Raw genomic sequence first — 22657 nt, 5'->3', positions numbered from 1 at the left:
TACTGTGGGTAGACTTTAGCAGAAGGTCAGGACTGGCACCACTGGTATTTCAGTCTTACGGTTTTAAATGCAACTCCATAAGCTCATGTACAGATTATTTACATTCACCTGTATTTACATTAATCTGTGTCCTGTCACTTACTGGAATATAAAATACTTACGAAAATTTTTGAAACTGCACTTAAATAGAAATTAAAATTTCTGCTTAAAATAAAGCCAGATCTATCTGGAAATAAAATAACAAAGAAAAAATTACTGCTGCCAAAGCAATGGGATACCAAAACTCAAGTGATTAGAAAGCTTGTGAAAAGTAAAAAACAAAGGTGCTTCTGTTAATCACAGGTGATATTAAGCATAAGAATTTATTTAGAGCCCTGATGTTCTTAATCAAAACCTACCTTATTAGGGAACCCTGCTCCATGGAGGTCATCCTGATTTGGACAGAATTTACAAACAGTGCCAATTTTTACATATATCGACTAGAAATTGTTAACAAGACCTCCAACATATCAGCCTGTGGGGTTTTTTTCCCATTAGGAACAGTTTGAAAAAAGGAAAACCAAAACCAATGAAAACAAACATATATACAAGAATATGCTCTAGCAACAAGTATTTATCACATTATAAAGCACCACAGTGAAAGCACCAGCACCATTTACAGAAGCAGGTAAAAACAGACTAAAGAACATTAACACAGATGATGTTCTGTTGCATCAGACATCATATTTCATGTCTTGTGACTATTAAGACAAACAGAAAACTTGGAAAGATGTTCATTCTTCTGTGCTTTATAACAGTTCAACAAAATGCAGAGATGATATCTAAACTGCTGTTTTATTTTGGGCTTCTGGAGGTTGTAAGTCTCCACACAAATGCACACTTCTAAATGTCAGTGTACTCCACTGAGAGTGCAAGATGCAGTAAGCCATTTTTCAACTGGGAGGAGTTGACTAGTACCTGTCATCCTCCGGAGATGCATGCTGGATATGAATCCTGGGACTAGTAGGTCGTCTCCTCTCTAGGGAGGGGGACCATCTACCCCTGTTTGCCCGTTCAATAAAACAGGAAAAAAATACGGTATTTAGTTTGTGGTAAAATTAAATATATGGGATTTGGGACTGGAAAAATACCCCAAAAAAGTAATGGAAGAGTGTAATTTAATTATTTTTTCTAACAGCTTTCTAATACCCAAGTACACTTTACTTAAGGCTGCTTAATGCAGACACATCACATTTGAAATGAAGAGAAGGTGTGCCCAAAGATGCAGAATTTACACCAATATAAATCTGCTATATGGTGTACCATTAAGTTTTCAAATAGTCTCAAATGCTTGACTACCTAAAAGCCTGCCATTTGTGTAGGAAGTTGCAATTCCAAATTAGCAAATACTTTTAAAGACTGTATGATGATCATGATCCTGGTATTTTGCTAATCCCATCTCTCCTAGCTATTTACATGGGAAAATGTAATCTCAGTAAAAATGTAGGACTATTAATTATTATAAAAGTTCTAGGGCATAAAGTCACCTTTTTCTGGAATGCAGTGAAAGAATACAGGTAAATTATTTAGCTAAAAGTAAGATACACACACTTGTGTACAAGTACGGGGGTAATTTTTTATCTTTTGTAAACATATACTGAAAGTGTGAAAGTGCAGCCAGCTTCCTCTTCTGTTCATTTCTCTTCATCCGCGCAGTACATGCAAGGACATTATGTTACACTACTAAAGCCAACAAAAAGGACCTAAATTGAGAATGAAAACTGATGTATTATGAGATTTTTTTTCTCAAAAAAGCTCATTCAATTCAGAATTATATATACTATATTATGGACTAATGCTTATTTTTTTGGGATGTCGTGTTTGTAACGCAAGAAGTGTATGCATAATGATTTACAATAACAAAACAAACTGATTCATTGACAAATAACAAAATGTTTGCATAAATTCAGCACAAGTATCTAATATTTCCCTTTCTGAGGCATTCTTCCAGTCCATGGAATAAGGAAAAGGGTTTGATTTATGGAACATGCAAATAACAAAGGTTTCAGGGACATGAACATTATTTGAACATTTAGGTAGGTCTTTCAGATGTTTTAAGAGCAAATAGGTTGTTAGTAGTTAGTTTCTTTTTCTCTCCAAAGCAAGAGTTAAAGAAAATGTTAATGCATCAGTGCACTCAGTCAAAGCCCTTAATATGCTGATATCCACCACAGATATTAAAGAGCATTTGAAAGAATTAACTAGGTAATTCAGTAGGAAATTTCAGAATATGCTCCTTTTCCTTGAATGCTGAATGACTGTGAGCCACAGTACAACACCAACATGTAACTACCTACTTCTTTACATGGTTGGAAAGAAGCAGAAAGACAGTATGTCACAGACCTAATGCAAACAGTTATTTCACTGTAATTATTTTAAATGGAAATGGGGGTATTCAACATAACGGTTAAGGGCATGCAATATTAAAATCAACATGAAATCAGGACAAGCTTTAATTGGATCAAGCTCCCTGGTATCTGTTTATGATTAGGTAACAGGTAACTGCTGAGCTTTGTCTCTTGTTTAGATAGTAGTGGCCAGCTGATGGCAAACATCCTGTTTTGATTCCCACTGCAGTGAAGCACCTCAGAATAAATCTAACACAGCTGTGGGACCATATTTTGCAGGTTTGCTGACCCTTGTACATGACCTAATCTCTGGGCGTGCTCCTCAGTTTTAATTGCTCAGACCTCCACTAAGTGATGTCTCAGGCCAAAAGCACACTAGAAGTACAAATCAGTGCAACTTTCTTGTGCTAACACACATACAACTGCTTGCAACAGCAGAAATTTAGAGGGTAAATAATAGCCACACTACATATTATTAACTATCACTGATGCAATCTTAAATCAGTCTGGGGAACGTGCTATTATGATGAGAAATCATTCCTAAATCAGTTCAGAGTCTGCCCTTGAACCTCAGGTCTAAGTGTTCTCCTGAGCAGAGACTGGGTGTTGAAAAGAAATTTCTCCATTCTAAAGAAATAGCACTCAATTTACAAGAAAAAAAAGCAGAAATTTTGAGACGCAGAGAAAAGGATAATAATGAAAAAAAACCAAAGCATAATGAAGTAGTAGCAGGAAAAACACTTTCAATGGCAATATTATAAACTTAAAGATGCCTTGCAGATCATCAAAGGAACTTCAACCACAAATCATTTTGGAAAAAAACAAATTAAGAAACCAGCTTGGAATAAATAGAGGGTAGATGGTCGGAAGAGAGGAAAAAAAAAAGGCAGGCATGGTGCAACTGCATAGAGGTATTAGTAGGGGATCAATATTTTTGAGTGTCCTGGAGTATACTGTGCAAAAGAAAAGTACATGAAGGATTAAACTCTGTACAAAATAAGTCCATTTAACAAAAAACTTTATCAGGCATGTGTCAAAGCAAGGTTAGTTTGCCAGTCAAGTTATATGGACTTGGTCAAATGATGGAACTTTTAGGAGGATAAAAGGATTTCTGCCCTCGTTGTTTTGGTTCTGCTATACTGAAACTAACTAGACTTTCATATCACAAATTCAAATATAGAGCTTAAAGTAGTTTTCTGCTGGTATAAGCAAGTCAATAGAATGACTTTTACTGGCAAAGCAGTGTATTAAAAACCAGTAACTATTCTGACCATTCCAGATGACATGAATTATATTGTATAAACTTCAAGGATCAAAACTGTTTCCAGAAAATCTGTGAGAGAGAGAAATAGGGCTCTACTGTCCATCTGTTATAACACTACCATTTTGTTAAAATGTGGTTTACTTTAGCTCTTGTTCTCAAATATAATCTAATTCACACCCTCTGAGTTTACAGGGAATAAGCAGAAGTAATTTTCCATAGGTAAGTATATTCCTAGTTTTGTAAAAGAAAATACACACATGTGTATTTAGAAGTCTTTATTTAGAAGTCTAGACTTTTAAATAATACCTACAATGCTGTCATTCAGGGAGGGGAGAAGGAAGAAGAAACAACATGAAAACAACTAACAACGTCTTCAACACAAGTGTCTCAAATACTGATAAAGGGCTGTAGATTGGACTTCACAAAACCTTAGAGTGCTTCTCTTTGATGGACCAATTCTAGACCTGACAAAAGTCTCATCTCCTCTAAGTGTCCAGTAATGAAACAGCCTTTTCCATATTGTCTATTACATTCCAATTTTTATTGTGTTTAGTATTACATTGTAATTACTTTCAAAAGAGATTTTTTTTACCACTTAAGGTAAACTTGTCTTACTGTAATTTAAATCTTCTTTTCTTATCTTGTCCTGAACAGAACCAAAATGCTTTCTACAGACCCTGAATTTAATTCTGTGTTCTTCAGACTGAAGATGACTCTATCATCACATGCAACTGAGGACTAACTTCACGTTCAAGTGTAAGCAGTTCCACATTCAACAGAGGAGAATTAAATAATCTAAAATTTATATTCCCCAAAACAAAAATATTAATTTGGTGGGGTTTATATATTAAATATAATATCCTCCTCCCAAATTTGGGCTGCATAGGAAAATCTTCTATGTCACAAAAAATGAAAAAAAATCCTCTGCCAAAGCCACACATACCTTATTATTTTCAATTAAATGATCAAGAAAAAATTGAATATCAACTTCCTTAACAAGAGCTTTTCTGCTCTATAAAGGATCCCAAGTCAAAACCTCCTATTTAGGACTTCTAAAAGCTAAGAAAAAACTTTCACAGTGATGGGGAATTTTTTCTGCATCAGATACACTGATGATTTGGCAAAACCACATGTTTAGTAGCACCAGATGCCACTTTACTTTATGAGGAGCTCGTGCAAAACTATGCAGATTCTGCACAGTGCCCAGTGGACAGAGGTGGACATGAATTCTAAAGGCATGCTAGAACTACTTCACATCAGGACAGATGTAGTTTTGAGTACAAAATTTTTAATAGATAGTTTATAATTACCAGTTAGTGTTTCATTGAATATTCAACTTGATGGGTGGCATCTTGAAGCAAGTACAGAACACACTGCTCACATTTACACGCAATTACATTAAGTAACTGCTTGTAGATGAAGGCAGCTGTATGTATATACACATTCAGTTATTAATATGATGTTACACTATTTTTTAAAAAGATCTAGAAAAATACCCATATTTCATTCATTCTATATCAGCTGATTTTTTTTTTGGTTGTTTTTTAATAACCATGTTCATAGTGTCTGTAACGTCTTGAGCTCAGACTTAAATAGGAATAAACTACTGTAGATCTATCAGGGATAACTCAGCAGAACATTAGTCACTTCTCTGTAACAGGAGCACAACTTAAGAAAAAGCACAGTTCCAGCCAAGGAGCAGCAGGAAGTGGGGAGAAAGGAAAGGGAAATCATAAACAAAAAACTCAGGTGAAACCCTATCTCAAAGAGGAAAGTGCATTCTTAGTGCTTTTCTTCAGGCATCCTGCCCCACAATAAAGAAAATAACACAACTGTTAAAACCACCAGTATTGACTAAAAAAGCACTATTAAGTTCCATACTAGTTAAACATGTACTGGACAGAATAAAATGTAATTCTGTCCTATTCCCACTCAAAGGGAGCCTATTACTGCCCTTAGTGAGCCTAAAATCTCACTCTAAAGTGGTATAATTCTTAGCCAAAAATATGGATAGTGATGAAAAATTCTCTTGTGGAATCACCTTTTTTACACCAGTAGTATTTGATTCACCTAAAATTTTGAATCAAGCTATTGTAATTGTGAAAGTACAGAAAGCATCCATAACATGCCTGCACAATGTATGTGACACAATAATATTTCATTTAAATTGTAAACATGTCATAAGACTTATGTGCATCTTAATATAATATCAGAGCAAAAAAACCTTAATGCAGTTATCCACCTTGCAAAAGCAGATACAGCAGATTAAAGAAAGCAATGATGTTTGGCTGTTTTGTAAAAAATATATCAGTATTGATACAGTTCTGGTTTGAAATGTGAAAGCTTTGTTGTATTTCCTAATTTATGCCACCGCTTTATTAGCAGTCCATAGAACAAGCAAGGAACAGATGCAATGCTTTTTGGCAAATGATGATGAAGATTCACAACCAAGTGGTAGTTTCAAAATACTTAACACTGCAATGCTATTATCAGCATACTGAGGACTTTTGTAAACAATGAACATCAGCTTGAACCAAAACAAAGGAAGTAGCCAGAAGCAGTCATAAACTCCAAGACACAGTTTACATGACATACATGAATACAGGAGCAAAAATGTCTACAAATACCAAAGCAGACAAGAATGTACAAGAATGTGGAATACTCATGTGAAGAAAAACAAAACTTATAAAGATCACCAGCACAGATGACAAGAAATTCATAAGTTTTTATTTTATACCTTTCTCGTTCTGGTGAATGCAAACTAGTATCTGGTCTCAAGCAGTTGGTACTAGCACTCCTAGCCCTGTCAAGGGAGGGCTGCAGTTCACTAGTGCCAGTGCATTGCATCCAATGGTAGAAGAGAAAGAAAAAGAAAACAAAGAAAGGAATACAATGTTAGATATTAACTCATAAAATAATGCTCTCTTTACAGAAAATGTAGAACCACAATGAATTAATTAAGGAAAACGTAAAAGCGTTGACTGGATGAGAGTGTCAAGATTTGTTTAGAAAATAAAAGCAAACAAAAGGCTGCGAGAAATTTTTTGCAAATATCATTGAAATGTTTAAAACTGAATGAGACAGAACAGCATCCACTTGTAAGAAAAGTGGAATGAGAAATACCAAACAATAAAGTTATATCCTTATTAACAGCAGTAAATTTTAAGCCAACATAAAATAATGTGATCCACTATATGTCATGTGAAATCCCTTTACAGTGAAGCTCATTTATTCTGCAAAATCCATATTAGATACCAAACAAGTTGGGGGATTAATCCTCAGTGTCTTACCTAACCAGTAGATCATCTCCAAATTTCGATATTCGTAAGTTAAGGCAATCATGAAGGAGTGAAATATCCTGTCTAATCACGGGTTTGGTCTTAGCACATGCAGGAAGAGTTGAGCTTTGTAAATTAAAATTATTTAAACAAAACGAAAATAAATTTAACATGTAACAGAAATCTCATACATAAACAAAAGAATGTAATAGAGAAAAAAATGCAACATATAATTTTAACAGTGCAGACAACTCCAACCAATACAAAGTAGTTTGGTTTAGTTTTTTTTGTAACATAGGTGTTAATTTAAATAACTACATTATGTTACTTTAGGATTTTATTCCTTATCTCTCAGTCACAAAAATGTATTAAACATTTTGGTTTTTTTTTCTTAGCAAGGGAAGTCTATTTATTTTTTTTAAAAAAGAAGCTAACTACTTAAAGGGGACTCTAAACACTTCTTACCTGTATAGGTTCCAATGAGTACCATTTTCTAGTAAAGGCATCTTGGGTGGTAATGTTTTATAGTGCCTAACAGAACTTCTGGAATGTGGTGGGTCAGAAAAGAACACAGGACAACACAAAAAAATGCCAGAAATAAAAAGACAGGTAAAGGCAAGCCAAGACTGACCAGAACATAAAATAAATGCATAATATTTTTTATATTGTATAGCTGTAGGAGTAGATATCTCATTTACATTTTTCTCAAGTAGCGTGACAGCTATTAGGGGAAAAAATTTAGTATTAACACTTTTCTTATTAAAGTTCATGAACTTAGGCCAATGCTAGTACAGCTCAGATGTTTTCTTGAAATGGAAGTAATATATATTCCATTTATAGATACTTTTAATTAAAATGTACAGACTATTTTAAGTTGATATTAAATTTCCTCTTTATTTCTCTTAGTGATGCGTTACTTAGACCTGCAGAGATTTTTACCTCTTCCGTAGCTACGCATGAAATTCTCATTAAAATAGGGATATATAGTATCAAAAGTTTAATTACATATGTATTAGCAGTTGGCTTTTTTGAATGTGGAAGTCTTTTGAAAGTGGCATATCAGCTTCAAAATTTACCAGTAATAAATATTATTAATTATAAGCTAATTAAAAAACTGAGGAGAAGTACTACATCAGCCAATACAGCACTAAGTTGTCACATGACAACTGTCTAATATCATCACAGATTTTAGAGAAGGAAATGTTTATTTTATCAGCCAGCTCTACCCATTGAACCAGAGAGAAATTTAAAGACAGCAGCTGCTGAATGGGAATTATGGCCGTTTAATGGCTAAGGGTTAGTAACAGCATTCTAACAATTTTCCACATACCCTACTAGGGCACAACTATGGAACTACTAGGAGAAGAACCAGCAGGCTTGAGGATTTTGCAACAGTCTGTCCTGATAGGACATTTGATTCCTGTTAAGCCTTGGACCAAAGCACAGCAGGATCAACATTAGAAACGTGGCTGTGTCACAGAGAGATGAATCAACTCTCTGCCTGGAAATATCAGTGTTTGTAAAACCCTAAGGGATTTAACAGAGGAACTTTGACCCTTCTTGTATGGGTTTAGTGGTCACCACTGGTGAATTCTCTATCAGAGGTCACTGTAACATTGCCCAGGAGGAATAAAGGAATGGCTGTCATCAGGCCAATCCTGGCACATGAGCAGATATTACCAATCAAAGTAGGGGTGATCTAAGACATGGAATGTGGCAACCCGTGATCTGTAGCATAGGTACACACCTTGCCACCATCTCTATTAGTTAATAATTGCATACAGAGCAACAGGATGGATAGCTAGGACTAGTATTCCAAACTAGTGCATTAAACTCACCATATATCTTAACTCTGTAGCTTGTACTACCCAATTTCTTTCATTTAACATGAAACCATTAACATTTCTTTCCCATTTTAAGCTGAAGCTGTCTCAAGGACTAATTAATTAGCAAGCTGTCTAGAAGACAAGGATAAAGCCTTATAAAATTTCTAACATTAATAAATGTCGAGTCACTAGAAATAAGAAAGGACAGAAGATGGCATAGAAAAAATTTTTGCTGAAACTCTTTCCAAAACTATTTTTTGAGAATGTATATTGCCAGTCTCGGGGTATTATTTGGAATTGGGGTGTATAAGCATCAGAGTTACATTTCAAAGAATTAGTCTATTGTCCTCTATGGCTTTTATATTCATCTTCAATACATTATTATAAGTACCATTCTGTTTTATAGTATAACACTACTATTACTTTTAAAGGGTGAAATTTTTGGGTTTTTTGATCACAAAAATGCTGTAACAATAAATGGAATAAAGAAAAAGGCAAGGAAATGCTGTAGGCTCTGAATTCAGTGTAGCTATTACCTAACTCTATTGCTGTCCTTGCAAAAAGGACACAGCTTGTGAAAAGTTGTGCATAACTGTTTGCTCTGACCAAAAAAACTGGTTTGGTAGATTTGTAAAACTATTGGAAAGCTAAAGGTTGGGCAAAGTGCACCAGAAGTTTATAATGCTGTATTTACTTCATTAATCAAGACTTTAAGCAATGTCATTGAAAAACTGTATTAACAATTATAATCTTTAAGAGGGAAAGGAGAAAGCACAAGGCTGGGGACAGGAAGAGAATGAAGCTACAGAAGATGGAGCAAAAAGGACATGGAAAGGAGGCAGGAAGAATTGCTATTATCTGACTATAAACAGACATAAAATAACAAGAATTTAAATAAATTATTAAACCCTAAAATCTTGAGGAAAAAGCCTTTTTAGCTGAAGTACAAGAATGAAAATATTTCTACTGATAACTTAAAAAAAACTTAATTTAGCAGCTTCACTGGTGCAGATTTTTTTGAAAGCTTACATATTTATTATTTTAGTTTTATACTACTCTGCTTTATAACAAAACCCTATCACAGCATCTTCAATACTGCTTCAAATTTGATGATGAAAATTAAAGCAAGCCAAGACATTTTAGAAAAGAAACAGTACTCTGTAGGAGAAAATCCTACATTAAATAAATGAATAATAGCACTAGACAACACGGTTTAACATTTGATGATTTTAAACATTTAGTACTGACACAAAACTCTCATCAACACCCAGATCCTGAAGGAACAAAGGACAACTACCTGATTGAATCAGTTGAATGGTTAACTACTTTAACTTCAAACAACATTTTTACTTATTGTAAATGAAAGACGTTCTACACAATGTCATGGATTTTTAACACAGTTAACAGACATGGTGAAAAAAAAGGTGGGGGAGCAGACTTTGATTTTTTAGGTAAAGATATTTCAGTCCTGTTTAGTTTCACAACTCTGGAAAGTAGTAAATCAGGGAGCTCCTAGCTTTGAAACAAGAGATTAATGGGCCCAAACGACAAAGTTTACATGTGGTTCCAATTTATAGAACAATTTTTAGATGTAAAAAAAAGTGATACAAAACCCCTCAAATCTGGGACTTCCAGTAAGCCCTTGTACTCAGTATTCCCCTGCAAGTGACTAAATCAGCATGAGATTAGGTGTCACACAACAAAGATTGATTAATTGTGCATGGCTGTATATAAACATAAAAATTCAAATAAAAGAAAGCAAAACCAACTAAAAAGCAATGTTTGAAATTATTACAGTGCTGTCATGCATTGGGAGATCAGGACTTTTGTGACTAGACAGAAAATCTACCACACAACACAACTGCAAAACCAAAGTCTCTTCAGCTCCTTTAGTCCTTACTTACTGAGGTTCAAAAACAGATACACACATCTGAATCTGAATTAAAACAAAGACAAAAGAATGACTGACATCTAGATCACAATGTACTCGTAAGTTCTTTACGTACTGGGACTAAACAGCACCATGGAAAAAACGCTGGGCACACGAAGTACGCACAGCTACCCAGATGTGTTTGTGATTCCCACACTCCTGTATTTACCTGATGGTGTGTAGGCACTCTGCACTTCTTCCTCGCTTTGCTCTGGGCAGCATAAGAAGCTCACTGCACAGACAGGATGGGTGGTGAGTGAAACAGATATAGTTATGAAGCATTAGATGACATGGGTTATGCCAATGATAAGCAAATGAAAACATCAAAAGAAATGACAAGCATTCACCCAGATAGATAGTCTGATAAGACTGCATGTCTCAAAAAATGAGTCAAAAAATGCATAAAATAACTACATTTTCAATAACAACATTTTAGTGTGGCACCTCCTTCTGCGATATTTTTCTTTTAAATTCAGAATTACTTTTCAGAGCTCTTCATGATGAAACAAATAACATAAAATGGCTGCAGTTTTCTAATAACCTCCTGTCTCATGAATTAATTAATGGAGAACTGCTTTAAAAAAAAAAAAAGATGCCTGTTGTTTGTTTTGTGTTGGGTTTTGTGGCTTCCTAAGCTGCAAAACCATACATGTAAAAGCAGTGAAGGTTTGATAATGATTTAGTGCAGGTTGGTTTATGGGAAGAATAACCAGTCACCCTTTAGGGAAAATCAAAAATATATGTTCATTTGAAACATTGTGTTTGGCCAAATATAAATTCTGACTCGTTTCTCTCAAGAGGTATTTTGTAATGACAATCCTATTGAAACAAACAGAAAAGCTAATCAGCCATCAGACTTTTTGTTTCTTGTTCTTTCAAATTGAGGAAAATCAGTCATCTATTCTACTGTAATTACACTGTAAGCAAACACGTACTATAGCCAGCAAGATGATAAAATTAATGTATATTTATGCCTATGGTAAATATGACTATGACATGAAATATTCCTTGAATTAAGCCTGTAGTTTTATGCACTTCAACACAATCAGAAAGACCAAGCTCCAAAACTCCTATCACTGTAAATATGAAATTAAAGATAAGCTTCATGGAAACATGCTAATTTTAAAAGAAGCAGGGAATCCCATGAAGTACTATGGCAAAAAAAAAAAAGGGAAACCCAAAAAAAAAAAAGGAAAAAAAAAAAAAAAAAAAAAAAAAAAAAAGGAGAGAAAATATTACAAAACAGATAAAGCAGCACTTGTTCAACGTGTTTCACACTTCATGTCATTATAAAATAATGCATTTCATTGATACACTATAGGCATTATTTACCTAAAATCTAAAATTCTAAACAGGTCAGATTGAAATAATGCCTTGTGAGTCATATAAGATTTAATTACATCTGGAGCCACTAGATTGATGCAACAATACTAGAGTTGAACTGAATTTTTCAATTTTCTTTCTAAGCCAAATTTCTATTCATAAGCTCAGAGGACTGGCAGAATTTATATGCATCTTTCCAAATTAGAAACAACCATGGATTTTAGGAAAAAAAATTACTATTTTCTTTAGAGTTGCAAAGTATATGCAAAGTCAACATTAAATCATTGGGTACTTTCTTAATATTTACCTTTCCTAAGCCAAAGAGTATCTATTGTAATTGGCCCAGAGCAAACACTAATAAAAAAGTCATCCTGAAAAGTGATATAAAATAACAAATCCACCATGAAATCTTCTAGTTAAAAAAAAAAAAAAAAAAAAAAAAAGTAAAAGAATCCATCAAGAAGATTACCAGTATTGTGATTGTGAGAATATGCAGTTCTCTGGTAAATTAAATCTGTTTTGGGAGACATTTAAAGTAGAGATTACTATTCCCAAACAAATGTTTTCTATACTCATAATTAAGAGATTTTACTTAGGAATAAAATCTTTACTTTTAGGAATAAAAGAAACACAAAAAAAAAAAAAAAAAAAAGGGAAAAAAGTGTCATGTTCTTGAAAATTGGACAATGGTTTTCTAATAAAAAGCTTTTCCTAACAGTTTATATATATTCATATATGTGTGTGTCTATGTATATAAATATATATAACACTGTTGAAGTGGACAAATAAGTTCCACTGGAAACTTATTGCAACAGATGCTTCTGTAAAAGAGTGGTAGTAACTATTTTTACAAGACCTATGTTATGATTTAATATTGATTTTGAACCATTAACAGATCATCGAGAAAATTATTGAAACTAAGCAGCAGCCGTAATCTCTGGCATGCAATTATTGGGTAATTCCTCAGCTTTCAAGCCAAGTTTACATTAGATATTTAAGTGAATGTACTTCTTTAGGTGAAGGGTTCAGTAAATGCACAACACATAATATCTACACTACTGATGCTAATCCATAATATTTGATGAAGTTGAATTTTTTCAATTCTTGGATGTGACAGAGGATCTTTCTTAACAAAACCTGGTTTGGATCTTTCATATGATGCTATTCTTTTCTACTGAAAGCTGGCAAAACCTGCCAGAATTAAACAGTATTCACAACTGATGAAATCTGGAGGAAAAGGTGAAAAGGGAAATGGGGAAAAGGAGACCACTGCAGACAGCATTATCCAAGGACATAAGGACATGGACCCATCTTTAAATCCTACAAATAAGACACGTACATCCCTCATGTCTGGTCTCTAAACTTCCAAAAAAGCTTTGTGAACACTGAAAAGAACTGAAGACTCTGAACAAATCCAGCAGCTCATTGCTCATTCCCAAGAAAGGCTCAGTGTAAACCCAGCTCCTCTCCAACCATAATCCATGCATATATCACCAGTTATGTCCAGGTTTGAGGCTTTACTAAAAGAGAAATTTCTAGACAGCTAACTGTCTATATTTATACTGACAAAAGCTACTTTTAAAAGCCTTTTTCTCTTCAAATCTGATGAATATCAAATAAATTCAATAAATATCTTCAGGAATCTTTTGAATATATCACTGCCCAAAATAAATAATAACAGAAAAAAATTGCAACAAGTGGATCTTACTTGAATTAGCCTAACTATAAATCTGACTACTATATCTAAAAACAATTTTAATTCACTTCTGAAAGAAAACTCAGTGCAAAAATCCAACTTAGTCAATTCTATACACACTTCTTGCCTATTTGAATTTTTAATGTACCAGATAACTCAGTAATTCCCACACCTATGTTACCACTACAAAGGTAAAACAGGCAAGATCATATACAAAACTGAACTAGCTGAACTACAAGAGCCATCTATTATTCAGTCTTTCTGTTGCTTCAAATCTGGCCAATGATTTCCAGAAATTTTTATGATTTAATGTTTACATGTTTTCACGTCACTATGAAATGTATGTTCCATATGGAATTTACTGGATTTTAGGGAAAGATTTTGTTATACTTAGTTCTAAAAGTAGTTACTTACTACCAAGAAAAAAAAATCAAACACATTACTGTGACAATTGATCTTATCTGAATGGTAAGTTTGCTATTATAGTCTAGATATGATTTTTTTTAAAGTAAACAACATCCCATAAAGATTGATAATCTACGCGACTGTCATTATTTTTCACAACTGCTGAGCTGAAATACCTTTCTAAGCTTTTTTTTTTTTTTTCAGGTATAAACTAAAAAGAAATCCTAATTTCTTCAATTTTATCAGAAGACAGACACAAAAACAGTGCCTACGAGAGTAGGCCAAGCGTTCTTTGGGTGTAGCCACTCTGTGTATTCCAGGGAAAGATGTGTATGTGTCACACATCTAAGACTGGAAATCTTTACACACTACAACTAGTACTGCAACTATCCTTGCTATGTCTGGGTAATGTACAAAATTCACCAGAATGTTACATAAGATGCAGGGAGACTGCACTCATAGGTGTACAAAATGTGTAAGCATATGAATCCAAACTAGCATGCCTCCAACTCCCAGCTAGGAGGAATTAATGTCTGGTAGTTTGCTGGCCAGCACAAAGAAGAGCTAGAGCATACATGAAGATGCATGGGTTTCTAGCAAAAATCTCTGGGCTTCATTTGGGAAAAAGCAATAGAATATCTAGAAAAAACAGACAAGATTAATTTGTCTAGATACCTGCAATTACTGTCAATCCAGTACAGAGTTTTACCAAAAAAAAGGTATAGATAATTTAACCATGGCACTAGATCTATCAGTTATGATGAATTCTCTCCCTTCCCCATTGCTATCAGTCACATTTCTAATGAAAATTTGAAAATTAGGCAAACTGACAACATTTCTAAACTTTTTTCCATGTTCAGGCTGACAATGTACCTTTCTTGATCAGACAAATACTGACTATCCATCTCTCTGGATCTGTAATCAACTGGAGTTCTGGAGGCATCATGGTGTCTAGTTGGAGAACGTGATCTTCTCATCTGATGAATTTCATCTAAACTCCTGAAAAGCAGAAGTATGTTTTCTCATGAATAACAATGGATCACAGTACAAGTTGGTTGAAGGAATTCTTTAATCATAAATTATTAATTCATGATTTCTGAAAGAATGCCATTAAAAACTACGCAATTTATACATGCCACTATTATCCTAGAAATATTCTTAAGTGGCTTCATACAAGATTCTGCTGCTGAGTGAAAAAATTTCCAAACCTATGTATCAGTTATAGTACACAGATGATGAACCACAGATAAAATACAAGTAAAAAGAGGTAAGTCTCACAAAGTTATGATTTATCCCATGAGTGCTCTTGAGTGAATAACGAAAGCATATATCAAGTTCAAATACTAATAAATTCCGATAGAAAAACCAAGCTATAAAATTGGGAAAATTCCGGAACAAGAGAAAAGTTAATAATGACACAAACAATTATACAAACATGAAAGCACGCTGAGTTCCCCTTGAGGTGCCTACCTCTGTAATGGCACATTTGGTAAACGTGAACGGGGCCTGCCCTGATCGTCACCACGGTGAGGAGACACGGAACGTGAACGATGATGCGTCGTTGTTCTTTGCTGCTCTGGCACAGTTAGCGTTGTGGATTTACTTTCTCTAGTACTAGACCTATAACCTACTGGCAAGAGGGTAACAAAAGGCAATTAGAGAATAAAGGTCTGGCTTTAGAGAGAATTCAGATGACTAGTCTTCCAGGAGCAGCTATCCAAACACTTACACAGCTTTCAGGTCATCACTCAGCTGTTGTGCATCCCGATGTATCATGCAGAATAAATCACTAGCATTACCATTAAATGTCTACATGTACAGAGACTGAAAAAATGAGACTTCTTGATGTACTGGAAGATGTGGAGCGGTTTTCTTATTTGGGGAAGAATATTCTTGGTATTTTGCGTATATAAAAAAATAATTGAAAAGAACCTAAACAGTGCAGGTTTACCTCATCTAAAAAATGGAGAAACCACACTTGCATACAACAGCACAGACTCACACAGGGCTGCTCATATATAAAGGATTTTTCTGCCTCTTGTTTTAATTAAAGACTGAAGCTGGCCACAGCCACCTACTTTTAAAAACTACCAGGATTTAGAGTACATTGTACTGAATAGTGGGTGTTGCATACTGTGCAGAATGATATTTTCCAAATATTGTGATTAAGCAGAAAAATTTCTCACAGTATTTTTAAATAGGATTAAAAATCAGTAGAATGCTAGCACATTTTCAATATTTCAACATTGTTGTGACTGTTTCTAGGTAGCACACTCTGTGCCTTGTTATACATTTTGACTCCCATCCTAAAAAAGACAATGAAGCTCAGTAAGATAACAGCTTTCAAAAGGTACCTGTTAATTTTCCAAAAGAACCTAAGGAGATCTGCTCAGTCTTCACTTGCTCATTTCTAGACATTTAAATGAGATTACAAGAATCCCTTGACAGAAAATCCCTTAATGATACAGAAAGTCATCCCTTTAATCATCCTTTAATCACTTGACAAATTCTTGCTTAGCTATTGAAATAATAATTTTTCTTCTTCTCTGAATTTGTCCAGAATTAAAGTTACTGTAATACGTGATTTTGTTCAGCTAAAAAAACAGCTTCTATCAGAAATGTTCTTTTCATGCAGGAAAAGACTACAATTTTGCCACCCAACTGTCAATTGGAGAAGTTTAATAAATTAAATAAATTGCACTTTTTATGTATCTCATTACAGGGTTTTAACGTTGGGGTCTTTTTCATATTTTATAGAATTTGTGTAATTCTTCTAGTTCTTCTCTGGTCTTCTAACAAATTACAAACAGTCCCTCTTTTAAAAGTGTGCCCTCTATGCAGAGTCTGCATGAGTCTTGATCATGTATTCAATGACATTTAATAACCTCTTTAGCTGCAAGTTTGAACCCTGACCACAAACATCAAAGTAGCATTCACATTTTTTTCCCAAAAAGAGTAGAAGTTTATCAATGCATCCGAATGGCCTCTAGAAGTTGACAACATGCATGAAACTATCTACTGGGGTTTGTCAACCATTTAACAAATTAGGACTCCAGTGTTCTGCAGGTTTTGATATGTTGTGACGCTAGAGTACCTTACCTGCCAAAAAAGTGTTTCAGAGTTCTGTAATAAAATTACAAAGAAACATGAGGATTTCCCTGATCTCAGGACAAGGATTGGGTGCAAATTTTGAAGCAAAAGGGGAGCTCCCTCAGGACTTCAATAGAGATTCATAAACCAGAAATTGTCTGGGTCTTTTGTGAGAGGAAGAAAATATGACAAAAGGTGGGTGTATTCCCTTTCCCAGGATAACTAAATCTAAGCTGTATTTGCAAAAAAGATAATTCATTTTCCAAATAAGCTTGTGCTAGAAAACATCCTGTCATCTCTTATGAGTAGGAAGAGCAGTTTACATACATTAAACACTAAAACCAAAGAAATCCTAAACATCTTTTCAATCTTTAGGCAATTCTACTAAAACACATACAACTTAATTTTAAAAAATGAAACACAAATTTAAATTTAGAATGTATTTATAGAGCGTTTCTAGTCTCCCTAAAAAAACTGTACATAGGATTATTCTGTAAACCCAGAAACCTAGTATAGAAAGATGATTTTATGTTATATACTTTGCACAGTCAAGCTATCTCAGGAACAATACCTGACTCTTACGCAGTGTGTGCACACAAAGCTTACAGAACAGAGACAGTAATTCATACTTATCCCAAGTATTATTTCTAGAATTGTCAAACTGGTCACATCACACCCCTACTTTCAGTGACCATGACAGTGACAGCAACAGTAACCTTTCCTCATATCCTCAAATACGAAGGCTCTGTGCTCTTCAGGGTGATGAGAGAAAAATTTTGCATGGACCAGCATGATAGCAGATTACCAAGATGATGGTAATTTATGCAGAAGTTTCTCACTTGCTCATGGGAAACTGTCAGGTGTGATGGGAAATGAATAGAGGACAGATGATGAAAATGGATCTAGCAAATGTTCAATACCAGAATTATATTATTTTTTCTTAAAGAAAATACAGACAAGGAAAAGGTAGTGCATTGATGCCACCCTGCTGCTACAGGAGGAAGGCAAATACAGGTTTATACATTTATACAGGTTACATGTGACAGAAAAATAAACTGCTCTGAAGAGTTACCCATAGAATAAACAATGCAGCTTGTTAAAAATAGCACTGGGGATAATGCCAGATGTATATCAGGGTTTTGGATTTTTTTTTGGTTTTTTTTTGTTTTTTTTCTTAATTAAGGAATCTGAAGATTTGGTTAAACAGATTGGTCTTAAAACATGTACAGATTTTATTAAAACCTTCACTGACCCTTATGGAGTACTGGGCTGCCCAGTACAATACAGACACAGAGTGACTGGTGTAAGAACAGCTCAGGACCACAAACTTACTTAAGAAACTTGAGCATCTCTCATATACGCAGAGGTTGAGAGACTTAAAAGAATATTTTCTTTGTGTAAATGGATGTCAGCATACCACAAAAACACTGTCAAAATCATTTTTCTTAAATCTGAGCTTCAAATAAAGTTACTTTCAGCTGTTGATATAAACTTTTATGAACACATCTAAGAGCTGATTAAAAAAATGAGATGTATATCATTGCAAGGTACTAGTAATAAGGGAGGCTTGTATAATTACATGAAAGATAAGATTTGTTAATTAGTGATATGACAAAGGAAAAATACATTTTTTAAATATTTTGGAATTTATTAAAGTAGCATTTTTGATGTAATGATCTTTACTTTCACTGACAAGAAGTTATTCTTTACAGCTGCTGAAACTTCTAGGAAAATAGTTTTCTTTGTTATTTCTAAATTCTAATACTGCAATTGCCTTAGCAATTGGTAAAACATTTGAAACTATAGTATTATGGATATTCAAGGTTAGTTAAATTAGGAAAACTATTTTCCTTTATATTTTTAGCTTGCATGGAAATGAAGTGAAAATTTTGGTTTTACATTTTATAGTTATGTGTTTATGTATTAGAAAATGAGCAATAACCTTTGTGAAAATCTTGAGATATTAAGGGGACTAAATAACTTCATTTTTTTCTCAATACTTCAGGAAAAAGAGCAAATTAATAATTTTCAGGAAGATTCTGCCTGACTAGCCTGATCTCCTTCTATGACAAGGTCACCTTCTTAGTGGGTGAGGGAAAGGCTGTGGATGTTGTTTACTTTAAATTATTACAATCTTGTACACTGTTTCCCCAGGATTCTCCTGGAGAAGCTGGCAGCCTACAGCTTGGACAGGTCATCAAAGGGAAATATTTTCTTAAGTGTCAAGTGTTGCAAATTCAATTTTGATGTTCGTACTTCCCTTGAGGAGGAATATCTCGAAACTAGACTAATGTGGTTGAAGCCAATAAAGGCTATTCCAAAATGGTGCATCACCATATTACGTTAAAGGGAAATACGGATATTTTCTGTTCCTTCCCACATGCACGCTGTGCAAGAGATTGAGTGAGAAATCTGAACCATACAAGAGCTGGGCTTCACTCTGGTGAGGACCATGGTACTGAAGGGCAGGAGGAGGGAAGGGGTAAAGGCCCTGCAGAACATGAAGGAGCTTGCATAGAGCTTAGTTTTAACAACAGAGTCTGTTTCATGGAGAAGATACTGCAGTGCTCATTCAGTGCAAACAAAGGGAGCAGTCCAAAGGCTTAACAATTTAGCCATTAGGCAAGTCAACAAGGTTGGACAGGAGGGTAGAAATGCATACATATGAACTTGATCTCCAGTCACATTTGTGAATCTCTGCCTGCAGTTCTCAAACAATTTGACAGACATTGGGACTGGAAACCTTTCCCACGTCTTATTGCAAAACACATTTCCATGCACCGTCCAGGCTTTCATAGATTTGTGGCTGATGACTCAGATTTTCTTTATCCCTGTGCCTAAAGTCTAACTCCCTTTAAAGAGTTCAGGTTGTATATGCAAACAAACCCCACACACATATGCATTTTCACTTCACACAGGAATCACGAACAGACAAACTCCACTTAGAGCTGCCAAACAAATGCATCAATTAAAGTCACAATGGACAAACTTGTGCATGGTCAAGTGAACTAGCAGAATGTTTCTGATTAGGCGGACTTCAGAAGGAGCTTCCTCACTATGCTGTTCCATTTTTAACTTGGAGACTCTCAGATCATTGCAAATCTTGTTTTAAAAATTAAATCCTGCTATTTTTACAGTGATCGCTGAAAAAGTTTGGATTTGTGCATTCGTCAAAGGCACACCTGAGCATGAAGTCCAAAGAAATGTCAATAAGACTCAGTTACTCAAATCCTGGCCCAGCGAACAAAAGTCCAACACACGCAGCTGGACCACTTTGAATGCATCCTGAGAGGTGGAAAATAATATATTTCAAATGGATGCAAGAAAGGACTGGCAGCGGAAAAAAAGCCCCAGTTCTTGAGAGAATATACTGAAACTTTAAACATAAGTAAGTCTACAAAGATATACCAGTATCTACATTTTCAACTACAAAAAAAACCCCAAAACCAAAAAAAGAAAAAGCCAGGAAAAATATTTAGAGCCTTTTATTTATATTTAATTTTAAATTCTCACTCTCTCTGTTGATGTAAAAATATCAAATATCATAACTAGGCATACAGGAATGAATTTCTCTCTTAGCGACTGAGGTGCAAAGTATATAAAATAAGAAAAGAACCCAATCAGCATCAAAGGAAGGAGAATTTGTCCCAGTTAACATCAAGATGATATAGCATTAATAAGAGATGTGATTTATTTGCACTGTTATATCATGGATAAATAAATTTTGAGATAATCTTAAGCACAGATTGTGAAGATAGAAAGCTTTCTGAATCCAACCACGATTTAATTCAGTGGTTTTCATCAGGAAGATCCACAGAAAAACTGATTTAGTGCTGGCAGTGACATAGTGACTCTTCAGTTAGCTTGTGACAATTGAGAAATATATTTATCTGACTTGTGGCAACAGTGAATGAGAACTAGAAGAATGTGGTATCCAAGATAATCGTCAAGATTTTCAGTAAGTAGGAATGCTGAACTAAAAGTCAAACCATGACAGTCTCTACAAGTAAATATTTGTGAACATTTAGGGTAATGATAGTTCATGAAAGCTTATGAAAACTATAAAAAATATAGCCATGCTACATGCATCTTAATCTATAGCCATGCATTATCAATAAAGTCCATGGAAGACTGCATTAAATCTAAGTTTCAAGCAAAAAGCAAAATAATTTTAAAAATGTTTTCAATAAAAACTGAAATCTTAACTATTTTAAAATGTGGGAGTCTTTTACATTTAACTTGCATTTTAAATAATGCTTGGAGCACTACACAGTAAGAAATTAACCAGTGCGTCCATATAAAGAGTGAGAGGCAAAATAAATATAAATGAATGAATAGAATCTTTTTAATTTGCCAGGTATGGGACAGGTACCATGGAATAATCAGGAAAAACTGTTTTTTCCACAATGCACTATCCAAAACCAGTATCCTCAATATTCCAAAATATTATAAAGAAAAATAAATCTAAACAAGCAAAAAAGAAGAAAAAGAAAGCAGGACCATGCTGTTCATCCACGCACCTGGAGGAACAACTCCAATACCATCATCAACATCAAAATCTGAGATGTCACTATCACTGATTGGCCGAGATCCTGCACAACAGTAAGGTAAACAAATACCTGAACATCTGGTCATGTTATAATATGTAAGAATATGTTCATTCAACATAATAATGAAACCAAAAAGATGATTTTAAGTCAAAACAATAGCGAAGGAGAACTCAACTGCAGTGACAAACTGATGCTTCAGAAGATAGCTGAGACAACTTAACATCTTACAGCTGCTGCAGCCTCCTTTCCCTTTCTCTGCCTCTCCAGTCCTCAGTAATCCTCTACTAGGATAGTTTATCTCTGTAAGCCTCCAAAAGCAAAACTCAAGTAAAGGAAAAAAACCACTTTTGTTCTACTTCAGTGAATATGCTGAATCAGCTTGCTGAACAGGAAAGGAGATGAGGCAGCATATGGTGAGAGAGAGGAAGAGGAAACAACACTGCCAGCTTTTAGAAAAGCTCAAGTATCTCACAAAAACTAACCTCTCATTTGCTCTCTTTATACACATCCTGCATTTGGGCACCTATGCAGCAATTACAGCAGTAACACATATTTACAGTTCATTCCTGAATATGCACTGTTTCCCTACACATTGGCTGGAGTGAATGACTTTCACGTTTTAGAAAAGTCAGAAAAATAGCTTGGAAATCCATTTTAAAATAATTCCCTACATCTTTCATATTTCTAAGTAAATCTTAGTTTAAATGGACAGAGAAAAACTACAATGTTGATATATCTCCTTTTAACGTGCCTGATACAAACCTGAAATCAGACTCATGAAAACAACTGTACCTCCCAAACACATTCATTAATAAAATTTCTCTTTTCTGCAAAAGTACACTTTAATGAGCATATTGGAGGTTAAGACTAACTTTATGATGAAAAGTGGTTTTAAGCCTTGTAAGTCT

The 22657-nt window shown here is 34.5% G+C and overlaps 1 protein-coding gene across 1 annotated transcript in view; it reads right to left on the bottom strand.

Moving 5' to 3' along the window:
- The window catches only part of LOC121358848 (regulating synaptic membrane exocytosis protein 1-like), a 160263-nt gene that overhangs the window by 89546 nt on the left and 48060 nt on the right, over positions 1 to 22657 (bottom strand). Inside the window, exons 13-20 of the mRNA XM_041477334.1 lie at positions 21720 to 21791; positions 15580 to 15739; positions 14983 to 15108; positions 10855 to 10917; positions 7395 to 7472; positions 6942 to 7055; positions 6389 to 6478; positions 958 to 1041 (exon numbers count right to left, since the gene is read on the bottom strand). Coding sequence (XP_041333268.1) covers positions 958 to 1041; positions 6389 to 6478; positions 6942 to 7055; positions 7395 to 7472; positions 10855 to 10917; positions 14983 to 15108; positions 15580 to 15739; positions 21720 to 21791 — 787 coding nt within the window. The remainder of the gene's footprint in view (positions 1 to 957; positions 1042 to 6388; positions 6479 to 6941; positions 7056 to 7394; positions 7473 to 10854; positions 10918 to 14982; positions 15109 to 15579; positions 15740 to 21719; positions 21792 to 22657) is intronic.

Source organism: Pyrgilauda ruficollis, unplaced genomic scaffold, assembly GCF_017590135.1.
Source record: "Pyrgilauda ruficollis isolate IOZ18807 unplaced genomic scaffold, ASM1759013v1 scaffold40, whole genome shotgun sequence".
NCBI classification, from domain to species: domain Eukaryota; kingdom Metazoa; phylum Chordata; class Aves; order Passeriformes; family Passeridae; genus Pyrgilauda; species Pyrgilauda ruficollis.
The sequence above is the reverse complement of the archived record's forward strand: the minus strand, read 5'-3'. Positions and strand labels throughout refer to the sequence as shown.